This window comes from Psammomys obesus, unplaced genomic scaffold (genome assembly GCF_907164565.1).
Source record: "Psammomys obesus unplaced genomic scaffold, mPsaObe1.curated_primary_1811, whole genome shotgun sequence".
NCBI classification, from domain to species: domain Eukaryota; kingdom Metazoa; phylum Chordata; class Mammalia; order Rodentia; family Muridae; genus Psammomys; species Psammomys obesus.
In genome coordinates, this window is record NW_026592118.1 from 12,603,132 (window position 1) to 12,624,159 (window position 21,028).

General features: G+C 50.5%; 1 protein-coding gene across 4 annotated transcripts in view; it reads left to right on the top strand.

The window, feature by feature from the left end:
- Prkag2 (protein kinase AMP-activated non-catalytic subunit gamma 2) overlaps positions 1–21,028 on the top strand; it is a 252,269-nt gene that overhangs the window by 70,485 nt on the left and 160,756 nt on the right. For 3 of the 4 annotated variants that reach the window (XM_055612650.1, XM_055612651.1, XM_055612652.1), the window contains exons 2-3: positions 4,214–4,285; positions 10,484–10,763. In XM_055612650.1, coding sequence (XP_055468625.1) covers positions 4,214–4,285; positions 10,484–10,763 — 352 coding nt within the window. The other variant, XM_055612654.1, reaches the window with a different exon arrangement.

Sequence of the window (21,028 nt, forward strand, 5' to 3'; positions counted from 1 at the left end):
AGATAGATAGATAGATAGATAGATAGATAGATAGATAGATAGATAGAAAGAACATACATACAAGGATGGATGGATGGATGAAATGTGGAGAAATTAAAATGTGTACACTGTTAATGGGAGAGTACAATGATAACACCACTATAGCAAACAGTACATTAGTGTGCTATAACATTATAGAACCACCCTGTGACCAGCAATTCTGCTTCTCTATATACAGCAAGAAAGAATCAAAGCAAAGCCCTGCAGGGATATTCTTAGGCCTATTCTCTGAGTTTGCTAGGCTGTCACAACAAAGTATAATTCATTTATTCACAGATCTGGAAGCCAAAAGTCTTAGGTCAAAGTGTAGACAGAGGACCCCTTGCCCCACCTTGGTTCATAGCTGGAGCCTTCTGCCTGTGTTCTCACATTGTCATACACCTGTGTGTGTCCATGTACTGATGTCTTCTTCTAGCATACCTTTCCAGTTGGATCATTAGCACTCTTGTTGATGATCTTGCTTCACCTTAATTGTGTCTATAAAGAGCACACCTCCAAGGACAGCTCTTTTCTGAAGTCTCGGGATGGTCAAGATTTCAATTTGTAGACTTGGAGTGAGCCAAAGGCTGGAGCATCCCCAGTACCCATCAACTTATAGACAAAACAAGCAAAAATGTGGTCTTCCATGCAATGGAAAGCATTCAGCTATAGAGTAAAGAGATTCTGATGCACCTCACCTACTCTCTCACAGCCTGACTCCCAACCCTTGAGGGCCTGTGCTGACTGAAATAAGCAAGCAATAGACAGGCAATGTCCATTCCCTCTTCTGAAGATCCCAGAGTTCTCAGGTTCATAGAGATGAAGCTAGAGGATGTTGCCAGTGTTTGGGAGGGAGGGATGAAGATTTGGTGTTGATGATTACGATTTCTTCTTAGAGAGATGAAAAGTTTCTGGAAATAGATACTGTTCTGATCAGTCCATGTCCTGCCCTCAGTTACTCCATATTGTGTAGAACAATGGCTTTCAGGCAGTGTCTTGCCCAGAGAGATGCCATCTAACAACCTGCTTTTGACTCCATCTTGAGAGTGGAAAATTACTCTGCAGCTTGGCAGGCACATAAACAACACCATCTGTCCAGTACCACCCACAGCACAGACTGATAAATGACAGATTCCTAAAAAGTAAAAAGATACCACCCTATCATTTTATCAAAGTAAATGGAGTCCACATTAACACATAAGAGTATTAAAAAACCCTATCAGGAAAACCAGGTGTAAGAACTTATCCAACACACCAGACTGATGGAAGGGTGTAACCTCCTCACCCAGACACCAAGGGGGTATGATCCCACTAACCTGTCATCTGACCAGGTAAGGTGTGTGTGTGTGAGAGAGAGAGAGAGAGAGAGAGAGAGAGACAGAGACAGAGACAGAGACAGAGACTGAGAGACTTTTTATTGCTATGATAAAACACATGAATAAGGCAACTTAAAGATACAAGAGTCTGTTTGGGCTCATTGTTCCAGAGGGACAGGAGTCTGTCATGGCAGGGAGACATGATGGCAAAGAGCCAGCCTGGCTGCAGGAGGAGGAAACAGAATTCACATCTTGAACCACAAGCATAAAGCAGAGAGAGCAACTGGAAATGGCAGGAGCCCTTAAACCCCCAAAGCCACCCCAGGGATATGCTTCCCCAGCAGGGCTACACCTCCTAGATCTCCCAAAAAGCACCGCCAACTGAGCACCAAGTGTTCAAATACATGAGCCGATGAGGGCATTTTATTCCAATCATCCCAGTGTGTGTGTAGGAACAATAAGCAGAGAACTCCCAACTGTCTGAAACTCAAGCTTGACTTGGTCACTGCTTTGATGAAGCCTATTCACATCTCTGTCCACCAGTCTACCCATTTGTCTTTCTGGAGCTAGATCTGGTCTTTGCCTCTGTAGCCCCTACACACATCAAACACTTCTGCAGCTTGACTCCGCTCTGAGGCTCAGCTCAGCTCTGACCCTGTGGCTTGGCTGGAACTGCAAACACTGCCTCAGACTGGGTTTGGATCTGATCTAACGTCTCTTGCTGCCTCCCTCTGCATCTGTATCAGCCTCCCACGCCTGCCTCTCAGCAAGGCCTCTTTGAAACTCCTTGAACTCTGTTAGCCTCCTGAATCCTTCATTGTCATTCAGTTACCTACATATATATGTATACAGAGATATATTTACTGTGTGATATGTAATGTGTGAGCAGAGAGCTAATATTAGCAGTTAAGACTGGAATAAAAGAACCCATGTTTGCCTCCACAAGCTATGAAGGAAAAAGAGGACGACTTGACAAATTCTAGCCAAGGAAAATGATGTAGGTAGTGAATTAGTTGTTACCCAATAAATGTGGATTTTGTAGGAAAGCATGATCATGTCTGCCTGTTTCTGATATAGCACAGCCATGACAGTTATAGTGATGGAAGTAAAATGATGCGAGTAACTTAATGGCCACTGAAGTATGTATTTAATGATGATTAGCTGAAAGATGGGGGTGGCTTAGTGGCACAGTGCTTGCCTAGCATATGCAAAACTCTGGTTCATTCCAGCTACACAGAGAGAGAGACAGAGAGCACAGATGCTAATTGTTATTGTATATTTTTACTCCAATTATTTAATAATAGACAAAAATGAAGTGTTAAGGATGGCAATTTTATAGGCTTGAGGGCGGCCCCATCTGCGTGCAGGCATTTCCAAGGCCAGACGCAGGGAAGAGCAGGCCTGGAGAGTCAGCGTGATGCCTCTGCCTTATAGCTGACTCGGGGACAAGCTACCTGCTGCTCTCCATGCTGCCTTAGACTCCTGTGACAGTGTTAACTGGTCAACTTGACCACATCTTGATTAGGTTAACTAAGGGCCCATCTTAACTATTTGCAGGCCATTCCCTGGGGTGGGTATTCTGAACTATGTATGAAATGAAGGAAACATGCATCTTATGACCCACCATCCTGTTTATAGATGGGTGTGACCAGCTGCTTTAAGCGCCCTGCCCTCTGTCTCAGCTTCCCTGATAGACTGTACCCAAATTATGAGCCAAAAGAAACCCGTTCTCACTGAAGTTGCTTTTGTCTGGGCATTTAATCACAACAATAGGAAAATAAATTGTTAGAATCCCCATCCCATTTACCTCTACTGCTGTCATTAAGCTTTGTCAGCTCCAGCAGCACCCTCACAAATGTGGTCATCTTTCCAGAAGACACACTTCCTTGGACAGCTTCAAAGAGGCCTCATGTTTTATATCCCACGTGTCAGCCACTGCCCAGGTAGTCCCTAGACAGGCCACTATGCTTTCAGCCTGCCTGCCTCGACTCCTTTTTTTTTTTTTTTTTCCTCTTGGTCTGTTGCTTTGTCTTCCTTCTAGCTTGCTGGGGGTGGGAGTGGCTGCTGTTGCACATTTGGCTTGATGTCTTGGAAGGTAATGGAGATATAGGTGAGCATCCCTTATGTTGCTGGAGTTGTTAGGGCTGGGGCTGGGCCTGGCATCCTTAGCTGAGGCTCAGAGCTTCGTCAGTATACCAGTTGAATAGACAAGCAATAGTGAAAAGCAGAAACGTATTTGCCCAATGCAGACACGTTATGAAGAGGAACAAAGAGGTTTGGTGACCTGCCTTCCCCTCTAAGGCTGACTCAGGGCATGAAACTGAAGATTTAAATAGAGGGCAAGAGGTTTGTATCCTCCTGGCTGAGGCGTAGTCTGCCCATCATTAACCCATCGTTGTCTTAGCTCCAATGTGTTTTGCAAGGCAGTCTGACAGCTTGTCAGAATGATGTGAAATCTCTTCACTGGAGACTGGGCTGACACTGAAGCCTTTTCCTCAGGAAACTGAGATTTCTGAAGAAACACCAATTTCTCTCTTCCATCATTTCAGTAATCCAGTAACCAAAGGGAGAGACACGGTGTCTCTTGAGAATACTTCATTCCTAGCCAGGTGTAGTGGCACATGCCTGTAATCCCAGCACTCAGAGAGGCAGAGGTAGGTGGATCTCTGTAAGTTCAAAGCCAGCCTGGTCTACAAAGTGAGACCAGGACAACCAAGGCTGCACAGAGAAACCCTGGCTTGAAAAACAAAGACAAACAAAGGCTACTTCATTCTGACTAGGATTCTTATAACTGTGTCTCCCTACTGGCTAGATCTTAGGGTGCACACACCTGCCCCAAGAGCCTGCAGCCTTGACTTTGTGCTCTCTCTTCCTCCCAGGACCTGAGCTCCTTTGCCATGCCACTCCTGGATGGAGATGTGGAGAGTTCAGAAAAGAATTCTTCCCGGAAGGTAAGACCTCCCTTTTTGAAGCTTCTCACCACCCCACCCGAGTGGCTCCCAAAGCAAGCAGAGTCCAAGACACCCTGCCAGGTTTATTTTTATGGGGCTCCCACCAACATGTGGGGTGGCTGTGGCTGAGCCAGCCTGAGACAGCTCCCCTCACAGGGCCATGCCTCCTGTGTTGCTGGCTGTTCTGATTCCTGCATCCTCTGGGCTTTGCTCCTTCCTCCTGTCCTCACTGTGGGCTGACTGCCATCACCAGTCTCCTGGGGTGAGCAGATATGAAAGAGGGAGACGATCAGTGAGCTGAGCTGGGATGCCAAATAGCTGAGATGAGGCTAAAAGCAGTTATACGTTGAGGATAGCTGCGCTTTGTGGCATTATCCTGCCTCTGTGCCCACAGGCCGCGGGGGTGAGGTTATCTCTCCTCGGACAAGTTCCCTGACCTTGCCCTCCCCTCTTTAGCTCACTCTCTCCTCCCTCACATCTGAGTTTCTCTACCATTAGGAAACCATGCCATAGCCAAAGCTGTTAGCAATGCAGAGCCAGGCAAGGAGTCAGGGAGTGGTGGTGGCAGCAGGTAAGAAGTCACAGTGGCGGTCAAAAAGAGGGGCAGCCTGCAGGTTTCCTCTGCGGTTAGGAAGTGGCATCCTGCCACCCACGCAGGGACGGGCTGCAGCATCTCCGAGTAGCCCTCTGGATGCTCTCCAGCCTGGGTTAGGGCAGGAGTTCCCATCCTGGAAAAAGGGAGACTATTCTCTGAGCATTTGAATCCCATACAATTGAATTAACAAATTGGTTTTAGGCCCATGAGGCTCACTTGGCAGTCAGCCCTGGCCCCACCCTGCCCTACCCAAACAACGTTATTAGCAGTTATTGTGACCCAGCCAGAAAGACTTTCAGAAAATGGCCTGAGGCCTGGGCTGGCAGGCACCATCACACTCAGAGCCTGTAGTATAGCCAGGTCAGGCCCTCTGGTCCTCTGCCCTGTTATGTTCCACGCAATCTTTCCTGCATGGAAAACCTAACAGGAACTGAAGCCGAGGCAGAAATGTTCCAAGGGCGTTGGGGATCTTCCTGGTGGCCCCAGAAGTCCAGAGAAAGGCCATGGTCAGCACTGGAAGTCAGCTGAGAGGGAAAAGTCATGGAGGCATACTTGTCTTCCTCCAACATTGGCTCAGAATTAGCCTAGCCCACCCTATGTGCCCTGGGAAGGACAGACCGTGCCCGGGAGGATTGGCATATACAGTGGCAGTGCCGCAGCAGACACTGTAGAAGACCAGCAGAACACACTCCTCTCCCATGTTGGCAACCTTTAGCTGCAGCTTAGAGCAGGGCCTCTCCTGAGCAGCTTTGTGGGATGGGAAGGTGTGCCAGGGCCAGAGCCAGTAGTTGATGTGGGGATCTTCCTGGTGTACAGGACATGGGTCTTGCAACCTAGTGCCACTCCAGAGAGCACCTCCTCCTACGCCTGAGGCTACCTGCCGTGCTGTTGTCTCTCAGCCCTCAGGAGCCTCTAGTGTCGGTGACAGTCATAGGGGACAGTCAGGAGACAGGGAGACGACAGGCATCTAGAACACTTCCCTGTTTGCCCCAGAAAGGCATGCCTCTGCCCCTACTCAGTTCTTCATGACATGGATTTGTCCAAACTGGAAGCACCTGAGGGAACTTCAGTTAAATTCCTACTCATGTCTGGCCCTTTCTGAGGTTGTGATGACAGAGGCCCAACATGAATGAGGGATGCTCTTGGGCTCTCCTGGCAGCAGGGCATTGATAAGGGAACAGGCAGTGGACATGGTGACAGGCCACGAACCACAGATGAGGCACTCTATGCTCGCGTCACCAGTCGCTTTCACTTGTGTTGAATGTGGATGGCCGTGAAGCTGGAGCCAAGAACTCAGTGTTCAAGACAGGAGCTCACTTCTTATGGTTCTTGAAATCAACTTAAACGTAACCAGCCTCATCGTCTCACAGGCTGATGAAAAATGTTCTTTTCCATCACTCCTGCTCCTAGGCTTGTCCAAAGATCCTGGGGTCCCATACCATACTCATTGTTTTTAGCTGCAGAAACGTCATCATGGTGATTAAAAACAAAAACAAAAACACCACTGCCTCTATCATGACTAATTTGCAACTGAACTGGACCCGAGCCCAGGTTGCTTACTGCTAGTCCAGCATGTTTCACGCTGTACCTTAACATCCTGAACCTCAGACTTAGGGCACTGCCAATCAGGGAAGTGCCCTAAGCAAATGTATCCCACACCAGTGCTCCTGACTATCCAAGGTGCTATCTGGGCACATTATCAGTAGGGAAGTGGGACTCCCCTGTCTCCTCTCTACACACTCCCATGTCCCCTGTCCTCAGGAGGTAGCCGTTCGTTGTCATACTAGCATGTCTCTGTGTGGCACGATGGTGAGCTGACCATGAGTGTCGGAACCAGCCAAGGAGAATCATTGTTGACTGCCCGCTCCGGGGTAGTCACCTGCACTGCAGTGACTAATCAGCTGAGGAGTCTGGGGAATGGCCTAGCAGACACCGAACAAGTGACTGACTGGGTTTCCTCCCCATGCACCGAGCCTGCGATCACTGCCCAGCAACCCTCTCATCCCTAGAAGTCAACATGTAGCCTTAGACAAAACAGTCTCTCTCTGAGCAGATCTTCCCACTGACCAGCCGGGGCCAGGAATTGTGCTTGCCACCAGGATTGGAGATTGGATGACGTCGCTAAGGAACAGCCCAGCAGTGCTGCAAGGCAGCCAGCACAGGCAGGACACAAGAGTTCACAGAGCAGAGCACCCATGCATTGTTCACAGGGCACGGTCCCCTGGACCGGGCAGCAGACCGCACTTGGTTTCTACGCATTGCTGACTGAAGACTGACCTCACATCCTCACCTCTGAGATCACCACTCGGGAGCCCGGGGAACTTAGTGCAGCCACCCCACTTTCAGCTCTTCCAGCCTAAATAGCTGGACTCACCCCTGGATTCCAAGGCTGGCCCTTCCTCTCCCTAACTGCCTTCCTGGCTCCTTTCACCTCTGATCTCTGCCTCTCTCCATCTTCAAGAGCACGGATACCCTGTCTTGCCAAACCCTCATGGTCAGTCCTGAAGCCAGCCCAACATCGGGCTCCTTCCGCACTTTTTCTCTCACTGCCTCCTCTTTTATTTGGTGGAAAGACAAGCTCAGATCAGACCGGAGCAGGGGCTGGCCCTCTTCTCAGTGTCCTGCCTGGTGGCTCCCTGACAAGCATGGAATTTGCCCTGTCTGGGAATCTGCATTAGTGCCTCTGAAGCCATGCACACATGGGGGTTGGGGGAGGCTCACCCCCACTCAGAGAGCCAGCCAGTTTATGTTAATCAGAGTATCAGTTTGCTTCAGCTAGCCTAATAGCCCCGGCCTGGCCATCCCTGGTGGCTCTAGAGGCGCCCACAGTCTGCTGTTCCCTGCCAGCCCCATCCAGGAAACAGGCAGGGAAGGATGTGATCAGCAGGGCCAGGTCTCTATGGGAGAGTCCAGGCAGGACCCAGCATCCTCTGTTCTTTGGCCATTTTTAGGGGAAGAAAGTAGAAGGTCTGTTTTCTGTGGATCCCTTCTCTGGCATGAAGGCTGAGTATCTAACTCCTGGGGCCTGCAGTTCTGAATATAGAATGGATTCTGACAGTGAGGTGTTGGGGACTCCTTTGCCAATTAAAAAAGATCCAAGTCTTTATGGAATTTAACTCAACTCCTCCTATGGGTTCCTGGGTAGACCACGAGTTAGCTTTCTGTGTCTGAGACCTGGGTCCTTGTCCAATCCCACTCCAGAATGCTCCTCTACCTTGCCCATCATTAGGCCTCAGGGTGTTCTCTGACCTGGGGTCCCTGTGACAGGTGTTTTGTTGTCCCGGGCATTCCTTCATCTGCTTCATGCTGCCAGTATTTCACCTCATTCTGTGGTCTCCTGGGGGCCTACTGCTTCCCTTTCTATCTCTGTCTTCTCTTTGGAGCTGAATGCTGACATTTGCCTGGTACACTATCTCCTCATCAGGCCAAGTTCATGTATAGGACAAGCCACAAAGCATAGTAGGAGGAGTGCTGTGGGCCAGTCTTCAGGGACTCCAAGGGTGAGTCTGTCTCTGGCCTCTCTGCCTGGCCTTGACTATTTGGTCCCCTAAACTTTTCTGTAATGCTGCAAGAGGTGTGTAGTGCCAGGGTTAGAGCTGGGCCTTGAGGTCAGAAAACTCGTCAGCTTTATGATATCCGCTCTGACCGCAGGCAGCTCCTTCTGCCATCAGACTCCAGTAATGAAGAATGGTGAACCTCACACACACCTGACAGCCAGTGAGTGCCTAGCTCTGGAGTCACCATAGTCCCTGCAGTCAGGAAGCGGGTTCCCATACCATGTAGCTAACTAAGCCATTCCTGAAACTCAGCCTTCCTCCTCTTCCAAATCACTACAAGTCCCTTCGCTATCAAGAACCCTTTAATGCTCAGGGATGCTGCTGGTCAGACATGTATGAAGGACCACCTTTGTACCAGGAGCCCTGCTAAACATCCCTCCTGTGGATAGCACAGCTGTCATAGATGTAGTCCCTGAAGCAGTCTGGCATCCTTATTGTGTAGAGGAGGCACAGAATCCATGCTGATAGTTCAGGACTCAAGCTCGGGCCTCTGTCTATCAGCTTGCTTTAGGGAGAGCCTCTGTTTCTGGTATGTGAGGTTTCTACTGTAGGTGAGGATCTCTTGGTCCCCATTCCTTACCCCGTGACAATCCGCCTGCCACCTGAAGAGCCTCTTGCCTTGAAAGTACTCTCAGAAGTCATCCAGAATCCCATAGGCAAGTGGGATGGTGGCTAAACTGAAGAGGCAGGGGATCTAACTGATCTTTGTAATAGTAGGAGGGGAGTTAGTTTGAACTTCTTTCTGAGGAGGTGAGTCAGTTATAAGATCCTGGTCACACTCCATTCTCTGCCATTCTCTGCCATTCTTAGCCATTCAGGAAGGATTAGGTACCAAGATCGTGATTAGGTACCAGGTTCGTAGGGTCAGGTGGAGAATCATGGAAGAGTGGTGCCATCTGGAAACTGGTGGTCACTGAAGAGGTGTCCCCACAAGGGCCTCATAACCTTTGAGGTGCCTGCTATTGGAGCTCAGGGGCACCCTCTACTGGTGAGTCCACACACCCACTCCAGGACAGAGATGTGGACTCACCTTCTTAGCATGGCCCTGGTTGTTACCAGTGTACAGAATTTCTAGGGTTTGATCCTTGTCCCCTGAGCCTATAACAGTTCCTTTCTTTGCTGTTGCTGACTTGGGGTCCCCTTGGGTCCCTTTGGTCCCAGCGTCGCAAGTGACCTAGATAGTAGGACCAAGGCAGACCACCACGCATCATGTCATTGCTGCAAATCAGTCTCTGTCCTGGTATCATCATATGAACACAGAGGCTATGACTGTCCCTATGCCACAGAGAAGGAAACAGAGAAAACAAGACGAAGTATCATCCTGTCACAGTAAGGGACAGAGCTGAGGTCAAAACTCAGACTGCTAGAAGTAAGCTGCTGAGTACACTTCCCACAGCAGATATTGAATGGCTGTGAGCTGAAGCCATGGCTTAAAGCTATGGTACCTGATAATTTTTCATCCTGTAGCTGTGGTTTTGAGTCACTGATGAAATTAGGGGTCTTGCTAGCACTTTTCCCGACTTCTGCCATTAACATGCCATGGTAACTTGGAGTAAAACCTGTCACTTCCTCACACCAGCACCCTCACCAGTGAGCCTGAGCTCTAGCGTGCATTCTGGATCGTGGAGGCTCACGCTTTCTCTCCTCGGATGGGGTGCAGAGAACCACAGCTGTGTCATCAGGAAAAGGACAAGTGAGAGGTTTCAGGGACAAAAGCCAGCATGGGAACAGTCAATGGATATGGATGGCACAGTCAAGAAAGGAGGAGTAGTGCTAGGCACTGTCTCCTCACCTTCATGCCCCCTCCACTCTTACCCCCACCAAGGGTCCTGTTAGGCAGCTGCACAGGGTGGCCCAGGGCTCCAGCCCAGGGCTGGGCATCCATGGCTGACATGTGGACCCTTCCATTGTTACTTCTGTGGAAGAGCTCAGGGTTGCATCTCTGCTTAGTGAGAGCAAGGAGGACAGTAGTGGCAGGTGTACTCTAGACAGAGCTTAGAGTGCCTGGAGCATTGTGACCTCACCCATTTTTCTGTCTTTCTACAGGCGGATAGTCCCTTTAGCTCAGGCAGCCCCTCCAGAGGACTCTTCTCCAGGGGCCCCCAGCCCCGGCCCTCCAGCCCTGTGTCTGCTCCTGTGAGGCCCAAGACAAGCCCTGGCTCTCCCAAAACCGTGTTCCCGTTCTCCTACCAGGAGTCCCCTCCACGCTCACCACGCCGCATGAGCTTCAGTGGGATCTTCCGCTCCTCATCCAAAGAGTCTTCGCCCAGCTCCAACCCATCTACCTCTCCGGGGGGCATCAGGTTCTTCTCACGGTCCCGAAAAAGTAAGACATTGATGCTATGGTTTCAGGTGGGTGCTGGGCTGCGAGGGGCACTCTCTATGCACCAGAGCCACAGAGCTGCCGATGACTTGATGCTGGGCCATGGCTTCCCTGCAGTAACATCCATTTCTACCTGCTGCTTACTGCCTGTGCTAGTCCTCTGGAGTGGTGTGCTCAGTGTTGTGAACTCAGGGGCATGAACTAGAGAAGGTTCACATCTGATTTGGGAGGACAATTTTCACGTCCAGTGCTCAGGGCAGGCCTGCCGCCAAGGTCAGAGGGCTGCCTGGTGTGGCTCTGTCCCTGGGGTTTGGGATCTGGGCGCTTTGACTCTGTTATGGAGGAGCCTGAGTTTTTCCCTCTGGGGCTCTGAGCACCTGGAAGCACAGGGCAGTATAGACTGGCTGGAAAAACATGAAGGGAACGTGTGTGTTGGAGCAACAGCGTCCTTCTGACTCATACGTTACTTGTAGTCTGAAGATAAGTGTTGTCGCTTGAGCACTGCTGACCATAAGAAAGGCCGAGGGCCACTGTAAGGTAGGGGTGCGTCTCAGTTTCTTTCCTGATGCCGTGATGAAGTATCCTGGCAAAAGCAGCTGGCTGACAGTTCCATAGGGACACCTCCACCATGGTGAGGAAAGCATAGGAGCAGGAGCAGGAGGCTGCCTGGTCACATAGCATGCACACTCAGGAAGCAGAGACGAAACAGTAAGGGTCAGGCTTTAAAAAAAAAAAAAAGGCTCAACACCCTTAATATCCCCAGTGACCCTTCCTCCTTTGAGGCTCCACCTCTCACAGATTCTACAGCTTTCCCAGACAGCCTTACAGCTGGGGATCATGTGTTCAGCAGGAACCCAAAGCGTCCATTCCACACTCACGTTGCCACAGGGATCTTGCTTCCTTGCTGCCTATGCCTATATCTTTTTCCCTTTTTTTTTTTTTTTTTTTTTTTGAGAATGTTTGCATGGAGAGTGGAGGAAAGGGTAGCATCTGTGTTTCTTGTCTTGCAAGACCAGCTGTGGAGACACTTCAGTCTTTCCTGAGTTATGAGTTAGGAGGATTCCCTTTCTTTGCTGTTTTGTGTGGGCAAGTGGTCTGTGGGATATTGTGCTCAGTAGCCCCAAGGCCATGTCCCAAGGATGGCAGCTCTTTTGCGTTTCCATGAACCTGAGGTACACAAACTATGATATGATTCTGTGCCAGAGGCATTTCTGGTAGGACAGTGCTCCAGGAGGCCAGTGTTACCCAGGGAAAGAAGCTGTGCATTCTCAAAGCCCAGTCTGGAGCAGAATGTTCCAGCACTAGAGAACTTCCCCCTGATTGCTGGACCACACCCTGAGATTCTCACATCCAATTGTCCCTTACTCTTTCAAAAGGTACTGGTTCAGGATCCACTGAGGAGACCAAAGCCCAGGGTTGCCCAACTCCCTTATATAAAATTAATGTAGCATTTGCGTGAACCCATATACTCCTTTCATATACTTAAAAAAAACATTTGTAATCTTCATGTGTGTGAGTGTTTTGCCTGCATGTTATGCCAGTATACCATGTATATGTAGGGCCTGAGGAGGCCAGGAGTAGTTCCCAACTAGGACTGGAGTCCCAAACAGTTGCCAGCTGTCATGTGGGTGCTAGGGATTGAACTCGGGTCCTCTAGAAGTACAACCAGTTCTCTTAACTGCGGAGCTGTCTCTCCAGTGCCCTTCTATATGCTTTAAATCATCTCTGGATTATTGATGAATCCTAGCATACTGTGCTTGCTATATGAATAGTTATGTCTATAAATACATTGTGCTATAGTCTAGGGAAAGAGCCGGTGAGATGGCTCAGCAGGCAAAGACAGCATTTGCTGCCAGCCCAGCAATGTGAATCCCAACGCCAGTACCCATGTAAAGGTGGAAAGAGGAAACCATCTCCACAGAGCTGTCCTCCAACCTCACTGGCACCCTCCCCCCAGTTATACATACATGCGCCAGTTACAATAATTGTAGAAAGAGTCTGTACCTACTCTGTGTAGAGGCAATTAAATAAATAGTTTTGGCCTGAGGCTGGTTGCATCTACAGATGAAGAGGGCCAGCTGTGCTTCGTTGTATGGCCTGTCCCTCCAGAAATGGGGTGATAGAGCCCCACAAGCTTGGATAGCATTGTGACATGTTCTCCTGAAATGCAGTCCCGGAGTCAGCGTCCAAGGGAGGTAAGGATGGGCCCATTCCCTCAAAGGAGCCAGAAAGAACTGGCTGAAGGAAACTTTTACTTTCTCTGAGGCATTCCTGTTAGGTGCTATATGCATGCGTTTGTTTGTTTGTTTGTTTGTTTGTTTGTTTGTTTGTTTTAATAGTTGTGGTCCTGGAGCTGGAGCCTATATCCCTCATTTGTGCTCAGCAAGTGTCTGCACTGAGCTGCACCCCTACCCTGATTTACTTTTTTGTTTTGAGACAGGGTCTCAAAGCTGCCCTTGAATCCATGTGAAACGCAGGCAAGCTTTCAGCCTGCAGTCCTGCCCCACCCTGCTGAGTAGCTGGGAGGACAGGTTTGTGCCGCTAGGCCTCTCTTAAAAGTTAAATGTGTGTTTTAAGATGAGCATTGTGGTAGGTGTCTCTGGAGGTGGGGACGAGAGGTCAGAGCAGACATCTAAGGCTGGTTTCAGGATGGAGGCCAGCACCAGGATGTGTGATGTGACCAGGCTGAGGAAACACCGGGTAAATGAGTCACTGGAGAGGCTCCCTGACTCTGTGAGGTGGCCCAGGGCTGACCTGGGAGATCGACCTAGGGAGAGTTAGCACAAGTCATGCATTTGGGTGTGTACTCAGGGCAGGACTGTGCGAACTTGGTGCACCCAGCGGTGTACTCCCAGGGTAGGAGTGCCCGTAGCTGGTGCAGGAGCAGCTGCAGAGAGCACAGGGTGCATGCTTTAACCTGGGCTGACTTGCCCAGTACTTGCTATTATGAAGAACCAGGTCTTGCCAAATGTCAAATACTGACATGAGGGTCTGTGTTTCCTTGGAGACCTCCTCAGAGTCCCAGCACCCTTTCTTAGGGTCCTAGGCAAGGTACACACATGGAATGGCAGAACAGGCCACCATCAAACTTCACTGATGGTTGCGTTCAACTTGCCGGCTGCAGAGCACAGAGCCTCACCCTCAAGCAACTACTCCCGAAATATCTAGCTCCTGAGGCACAGGGAAAGAGGCTGGCTCAGAAACAGAGGCTGATGCCTCAAGTCCTTCTCATTCATACTCCAAGAAGCCTTCTCATGGGTGAGGCCCACAGTCCGTGTTCTGTGTCCACACTCCAGTGCATCTGTGCTGCTTGGCTACTTCCCTTTCCAGAAACTAATGCTGCTGCTGCCTCCTCGGCACAGGGCCTACAATCTGTACCGAGCCAAGCCCCAACACAGTGCATGGTCTTTGTAAGCCTGGATATCAATTTGTCCCAAATCAGCAAAGCAGACAGCTGTCAACAGCATGGGCATGGGGCCATGTGAACGCTACAGGATGTGTCCAAAGCTGGGTACCACAGCTCCTCACCATTGGAGGAGGCTCCTCACTATCGATGAGATCACAGACACTGATCACACACCCCTTTTCTAGCGCCCTGGGCAGGAGTTCATGCTGCCTCCTCCATTTTGGTCTTCTAGAAGGCCCTACTGTATTCATGGCAGGTGGGCTTATGAATTATCCTTTTCCCCATCTTCCTAGGAAGCCCATGAATTGGGCTTAGGAATAATTATGGAATGCCTCTGAGCTTTGAAAAATGATGAAAACTGATTGGTTTGAGAGGACTTGGCTTCTTGGGGGGAAGCCTCTGGCATAAGGGGAGACTTTCTCCAGATGAAGTCTTTCTCCAGAGCAGCTGCTCAGGTTGTTGCCCTTGGACCACCACGCACAGCTCCTGGGCTTTCCTCACATCCACCAGGTACCGGTGTGCACGTCTGGAGCCAGAGCCCATGCAGCACATTGCCTGACCCCTCCAGCTGCAGTTCCAGTTGGCCTGGTGTGGGGCTGGCGTGGAGGACAGACTAAGTGTCCAGTTTCCCTGAGCCTGGAACACCTATTTCTGCATGAAGGAACCCAGACAACATCTTGCTCCTCCCTGCTCCAGAATTCATTTCACGGCTCACGGGGGCTTTCTTTCACAGTCCCATGACCCCGCTGTGTCCGTTGCGCGATGTCAGGGGGGCCATTGCTCATATCCCAGAGTCCTGAGAGGGTGTTCCTGTCTGGCCTCTTTACCAGGAATAGCTGTGTGTCTGATCAGCTTGCCCCACTTTCGTCTAGAGTGGACAGTAATCATATAACAGCCCAGTTTCCCTGTCTGCACTGCGTGCTAGCTGTCTTTGGCCCACATTTGTAACAAAAAGACCTTGGGGGTGTGTCATGCCTTATTTCTGAAGCTGGTTTTGGTCCCCATCATTGTGCTGTCACCCTACTGCGGTTTTGTTCTGGTTTTGAAACAAGGTCTTCCTATGTTGCCTAAATTGCTGTGTAGCCCAGGGTAGCCTCAAATTCATAATCCTTCTACCTTCCACATGCTGGGATTACAGGCAAGCACCGTCACACCTAGAATCCCTTCTAGCTTTTTAAAACAAGGACAGTCATTTACTGGGAGGATTTGGGGTATCTGCATTTTGGAAAGAACTCAACTCAGCTAGGGATTCAGGAAGAAAAAGGATCCTGCTGGCTCCCAGGGACTTGATAGCAAGAATATATGGTTGTTGTTTGTTTCGTTCAGTCCAGAAAACGGAATTGCATCCTTGGCCTGTGTCCTTTATTCCCTTTATACTCTGAGGAGCAAAGAGAGGTTGTCCCAGTCGCTCAGGGATGGACAGTGAAGGCTATGTGATTGACAGATGGGGAAGACACAAAACATGCAGTAGCAGAGGAGTGTCTCACTATCCAGAGGTGGGCGTCAGGGTGCTGGCAGAAACATGTTAGCCCATCTCTGCCATGGGGAACACCTGTCCTGTGCCTGTGGCCAGCTTCTGAGAGCCCATAACTCCATCTCTGTAATGGTTTGGATCTGAAATGTTCACACAGGCTCATGCATGTTCTGAACATTTGTTTCCCAGCAGGCAGTGCAGCCTGAAGAGGCTGTGGGACCTTCAGGTTCAGCTGGGAGAAGTAGGTCTCTGGGGCTAGGCCTGTTAAGGAAATATCCCAGCCCTGATTCCTGATGCTCTCTGGGCTCTCCATCACCTGCTGCCGTGGCCTTCCCCACCACGACTGACTGACTGAAACCTTTGAAGCCGTGAGCCTAAATAAAATTTCCCGCCTATTTGTTGCTTCTGCCTTGTATTGTGTGCCGGCACCACAGATGTAACTCACACGCTCTGCTCCCATTGCTGCGTGGTCCTCACCCTGCAGGTGTGGCTCCTTCTCTTAAAACAATGACAGTCACGTGAGACGAAGGGCCTGTTGTATGCTAAAGTAATTCCACCTTAAGTAGTTACATTTTCCAGGACTTTATCCCCAAACAAGGCCACATCCAAGGTTCTGAGGGGCACACAAATTCAGGTGCTGAATCTATCCACCCTCATGCCAGCCACACCCATAGCACCAGCTGTGCCTGGGGTTTCTGACCTTCTTTAACATCAGTTTACCTCCTTTGATTGTCTCAGGTGCGTCTCACTCCTACCCCGGCTAGTTTCTTCATTTTTTTTTCTTTTTGTTTCTGTTACTTGTTTTAGGATTTGTTTTGGCTTTTCAACAGGGTCTCTCTATGTAGCGTAGCAACTCGGGGTCCCTTGGGCTTTGGCCTCCTGAGTGCTGAGATTACAGGGATATGCTTCCATGCCTGACTCTTGATTCTGTTAAGAGATGAAGAAGAAAAATAGCAAAAGCTGGTTACCAGCCTTAGCCATAGCCTATCCATGAGACCACTGAGGAGGATGGTCCCTCTGGAGCCCTGATGGCCTTGCTGACACTGGGGCTCTGGAATGCACCAGAACTCCCAGGCTGGCTGGAGGTGGGACTGGACTAGAATTGGATAAGAACCACAAGCCAAAAGCCCAGGATTGGTGGAAAGAACATGGCAGGGAGTTCACGGTTCTAAAGTATGAGGGCACAAGTACCCAACCCATTGATTAACAGGACAGCTGAGAGAAGCGGCCATTGCTGATGGCTCACCAACGGTGGGATGAAGAGATGGCGCAACAGTTAAGAGTGCTTGCTGCTCTTCCGTATGACCCTAGTTCAACTTTCCAGCACCCACGGGGCAGCTTACAACCACCTGCAACTCCAGCTCCAACGGATTTGACAGCCCTTTCTGGCCTCTGGGGGCACCTATATACACAACACATGTCAAACACACACTTTTTAAATAAAAGACAGCAACAACAGCCAGGCCCACATAGACAGTGCATTATGTTTTGAATTTTTAGTGTCCTGACTGAAAGAGGAGGTAGGTGGTTCAGGCCCTCCACATCGTCACATCTCACGATCCCTGGTGAAGGGTCTTCCCATTCTTCCACAGCCAAGGCTGAGGGGCTCAGCTAGCAGAGCAGAACTGCGCCTCACCTGGGGGTCTTCCCCAGGCATCCCCCCTTCTCCCGGAAGTACAGCCAGCACAAGAGTCCACTCTGAGTGGCAGCCAGGGTAAGCACAGGTCACAGTTCAGCCCTCTCCACCATCAGCCCGGCCAGGTGTTCTCCAAGTGTTCAGCCTCAGAGTTTCCTCTTCCGGGTCATGTGCTTCCTTTTCCATGTGCCCTGCCCTACACATGGAACTCTTGGGTCAGTTCTGAGAAGTGCAGACACTCTAGCTACCTCTTGACAAACAAGCAAGTGGATACCTTCTAGCTAGAAGGCCGCCTTAGCTGTCTGGGAACTGGAATCCTTTGATATCCTATCTGGACCGTCACTTGCGCCAGGAGGAAGGAGGTCTGTCCTAGGCTGTCTTCCCAGTATGCTCCAAACTCCACACGTTCCCTGCACAGCTGGTCTGAGATCCCAGCTTTCTTACTTTCTTTATTGGACTTTTAATTTCTGTGTGTGTGTACATGTGTGTGTGGAGGCCAGAGGCCAAAAATAAAGTAATCTTCCATCTCTCTCCAACTCGTTTGTTTGTGAGACTGAACCTGGAGCTGAGCATTTTGGCCATGCTGGCTGGGCAGCAAACCTCTCAGGGCTCTTCCTGTCTCTGTCTCCCCAGCTGGATTTACAGCTGCTGCACCTGCCTTTTTTCTCTCCCTGAGCTCCGGTCTCCGTGCCTGCGTGGAAAGCACTTAACTGACGGGGTTATTTCCCGTCACCTTTGGCCCCTTTTAGGTAAGTCAAAGGTGTCTCATGTGCCCATGTACAGGTTGCTGAATGAGTTTTTTGCTTTGGCCTCACTTCCCAACCCTTCCACTCTCCTAAGCTCCCAGCCGCCATTGTTGTCTCTGAAACTCCTTTAGACAGATCTTCCAGAAACGTCTTCCTCAAGCTCAGCCATACCCCTACCCACCACTTCTAGGAAGTAGTGGATTTTCTAAGCATTTTTTCATTGCTGTAGGTGAAATTGTCGGGACAGACTTTGAAGCTCTACTCTGCCCCCCCCCCCGCCCCTTATTTTATTGCCCGGGGTTAAGTAGCAGTGTCACCATGACGGCGTGGTCCACTTGCTTTTCTGGGCGGTCTGTTGTGTTCCTACTTACCCAGTGTTGCCAAAAAAGGAGGTGAGAGTGAGCCTGCAATCTCTGCTTTCGGGCCCCGGTGGCCTGAGTCACCCACCACCATCAGGACCCACCTCATGCAGCCACATAGTGCTGCATGGTCCTGCGTGGTCAGGACTGCAAGGGAAAGGACGAAAGTCAAGTTAGAAGGCTGAAGCCTGCGGGGATTAGGCAAACCACATTCACTTCAGACTGGGAGGAAGGTTTTGGATATACAGTTTGATTTAATTGTCAGAGCAGCTGTTAAGGGTTGCCTTGTGTCTCTCCCAACACTGAATCGGTTGGGATCCTAACCCTCAGCATCTCGGAATGCAGCCTTATTTGGAAAGAGGACCACTGTGGATGTCATTAGTTCTGGTGAAGTCACTGAGGTAGCCCCTAGTTGAGTGTGGCTGATACCAGTGAGGGAAAGGCCCTGTGACACAGGAGCAGGACTGGGAGTGACACCACTGTGAACCAGTGGACACAGAGATGGCAGCAATGCCAGAGTCTAAGGACAAGGTAGCACTGCTCCATGGGGTTCCCTGGAAGTGTGCCCTGCCCACTCTGCCCTGCCCGGACCACCAGCCTCTGGATGGAGAGGGAACAAGGTTCTACTGTTGTAGGCCATCTGCTTTTCAGGTCTTCCTCTAGGCAACTCGGAAGTGGTGACCGCATGTGGTAAAGGCTGTACTTGACGGGTCCCTCAGCCCCCTGAATCTAGTCAGTCACGTTCAGTGAAGGCTGAGGAGGAGGAGCGCTGACCTCAGGCTCAAGAGTGTGCCCACTCTTCACAGACGGCAAAAGGAGTTTGTGGTGGAGGCCTGGAGTTCCTGTCAGGTGGGGGATGGGCCAGGGAGAGCATTTCTGGCCCATCGTATCTGGTTGACAACAGCATAAGAGAGCGGGTGGGACTGGATACTGAGTACTGAGTCTTGGGGCTTGCCCCTCACAGGGCATAAGAGAGGCAGACAGGTAGCAAGGGGGTAGACTTGGTTTGGTAAGTTTGAATGTTCTGCAGGTTTATACACTGTTAACTTAGGCGGTATATCTTGTTTGACCTCATAGCCTTCACTAGGCCACTAGTCCTCTTGGAGTCAGCCATGGGGTCCCCTCTGCACTGTTTAGAGAAGTCCCTGTTTTATATGCACATGCCTTTGTCCCCACATTTGCCGTGGGGACAGTCATGTTCTCACAGCGCCCATTAACCCAAGCTCCCAGTGGGGCCCCAGCTCATTCTAAGCCTCAGCAGGCCTGCGAGGTGGAGGTTGACACTTGGCCCAGGAGGCAGCTGGCTTGCTCCCGCTCACAAAGCGTGTGACTTACTCTTGCCAGACTCACAGCACATAAGACAGTACCACTTCCTCCATAACACACACACACACACACAGACACACACACACACAGACACACACACACACACACACACAGCTAATCCTCTCTGGAAACACGGAGATACCCAGGGTGTGTGACTCCATCTCCTGGGTGTTGCTAAATCCAGTCAAGTTGACAAAAGATTAAACCACCACAGGAAGCTTGGTGGTGGCAGTTGGTGTGTGTGATCTGATTGGCCCCAGATAAGTATGTGCCCAGCAAAATCTGCCCCTCTCCCACACCCGTTGGAATTTGCTCTTGGGAATCGGTGAACTGATTGTCCTGGCCTACAGACTGACTGCTGACCTGAATTAAGTAACACCCTGTCCTTGGTGGTGTCTCCTTTACGGCGCACTGAAGGGCTGCACACAGCCTTCCCCGTGTGTGCTGCCGTGAGGCACACACACATCACTGCTGTCAAGCCACTAAGCCTTCTTCCGGCATGACACGCTACGAGGTCATGTCCAGCACAGCAGCTGGGCCATTGGCCATGCTCCCCACCCTTAGCTACAGAACATTCCTCTTGCCTTCTCCCTACCAGTCCTAGGCCCTTTGTTACCCAAAGCCCATCACATCTACCAGTGTGTGTGATATGTCCCTACCCACAGGTGGTAACAGACCTGAAATCCCTCGGACAGCTGTGCTCCCTCTTCCTCATATCTTGCTTTATTAAGGCACCGAGGTGGCATGGGACAGGGCTGGCCTGATCCAGTTGCAGCGTCCCTTCCATGGGCCAGGACCCTGCTTCACAGTGAGGTCAGAGGTTGTCTGGCCATTTAAAGAGTAGATGCCTCCTCCCAACAAAAAGCGTGAGGCATCCTCTTCCCTCCACGGTGGACATGGCTTCCAGAAGAAGGGGCAAAGAAGGCTGAGCACAAAGTGGGCGTGATTCTCAGGGTGGCTTCTATCGAGAAGTTAGCCTGTCTGCTGGCTTCCTCATTTTTATAAAAAGCTGTCTTAGTGTTCAGACTCCTTCAAGTCACATGTTTCTGTACACAGCCCACCAAAGCACCAGAATGCGTTCTCCCACCTTGTCCCAAGCGAGCTTTGGACAAGGTGCACTGTCCTTCCAAATGGTGAGCTTCCAAAAACAGGGCTGGAGGGGTAGAGTGGGGCAAAGGAGTACAAACTTTACTTCCCCCATTAGAGCAGCGCCAAAGGTCGGTAGTGAGGTGGGGGCTGTGCTCTCTCTGACAAGGACACTAGCTGGCACAGAGAAGCAACCAGTCAGAGGTCAGGAGGCTAGAAACTAAAACAGTTTGTG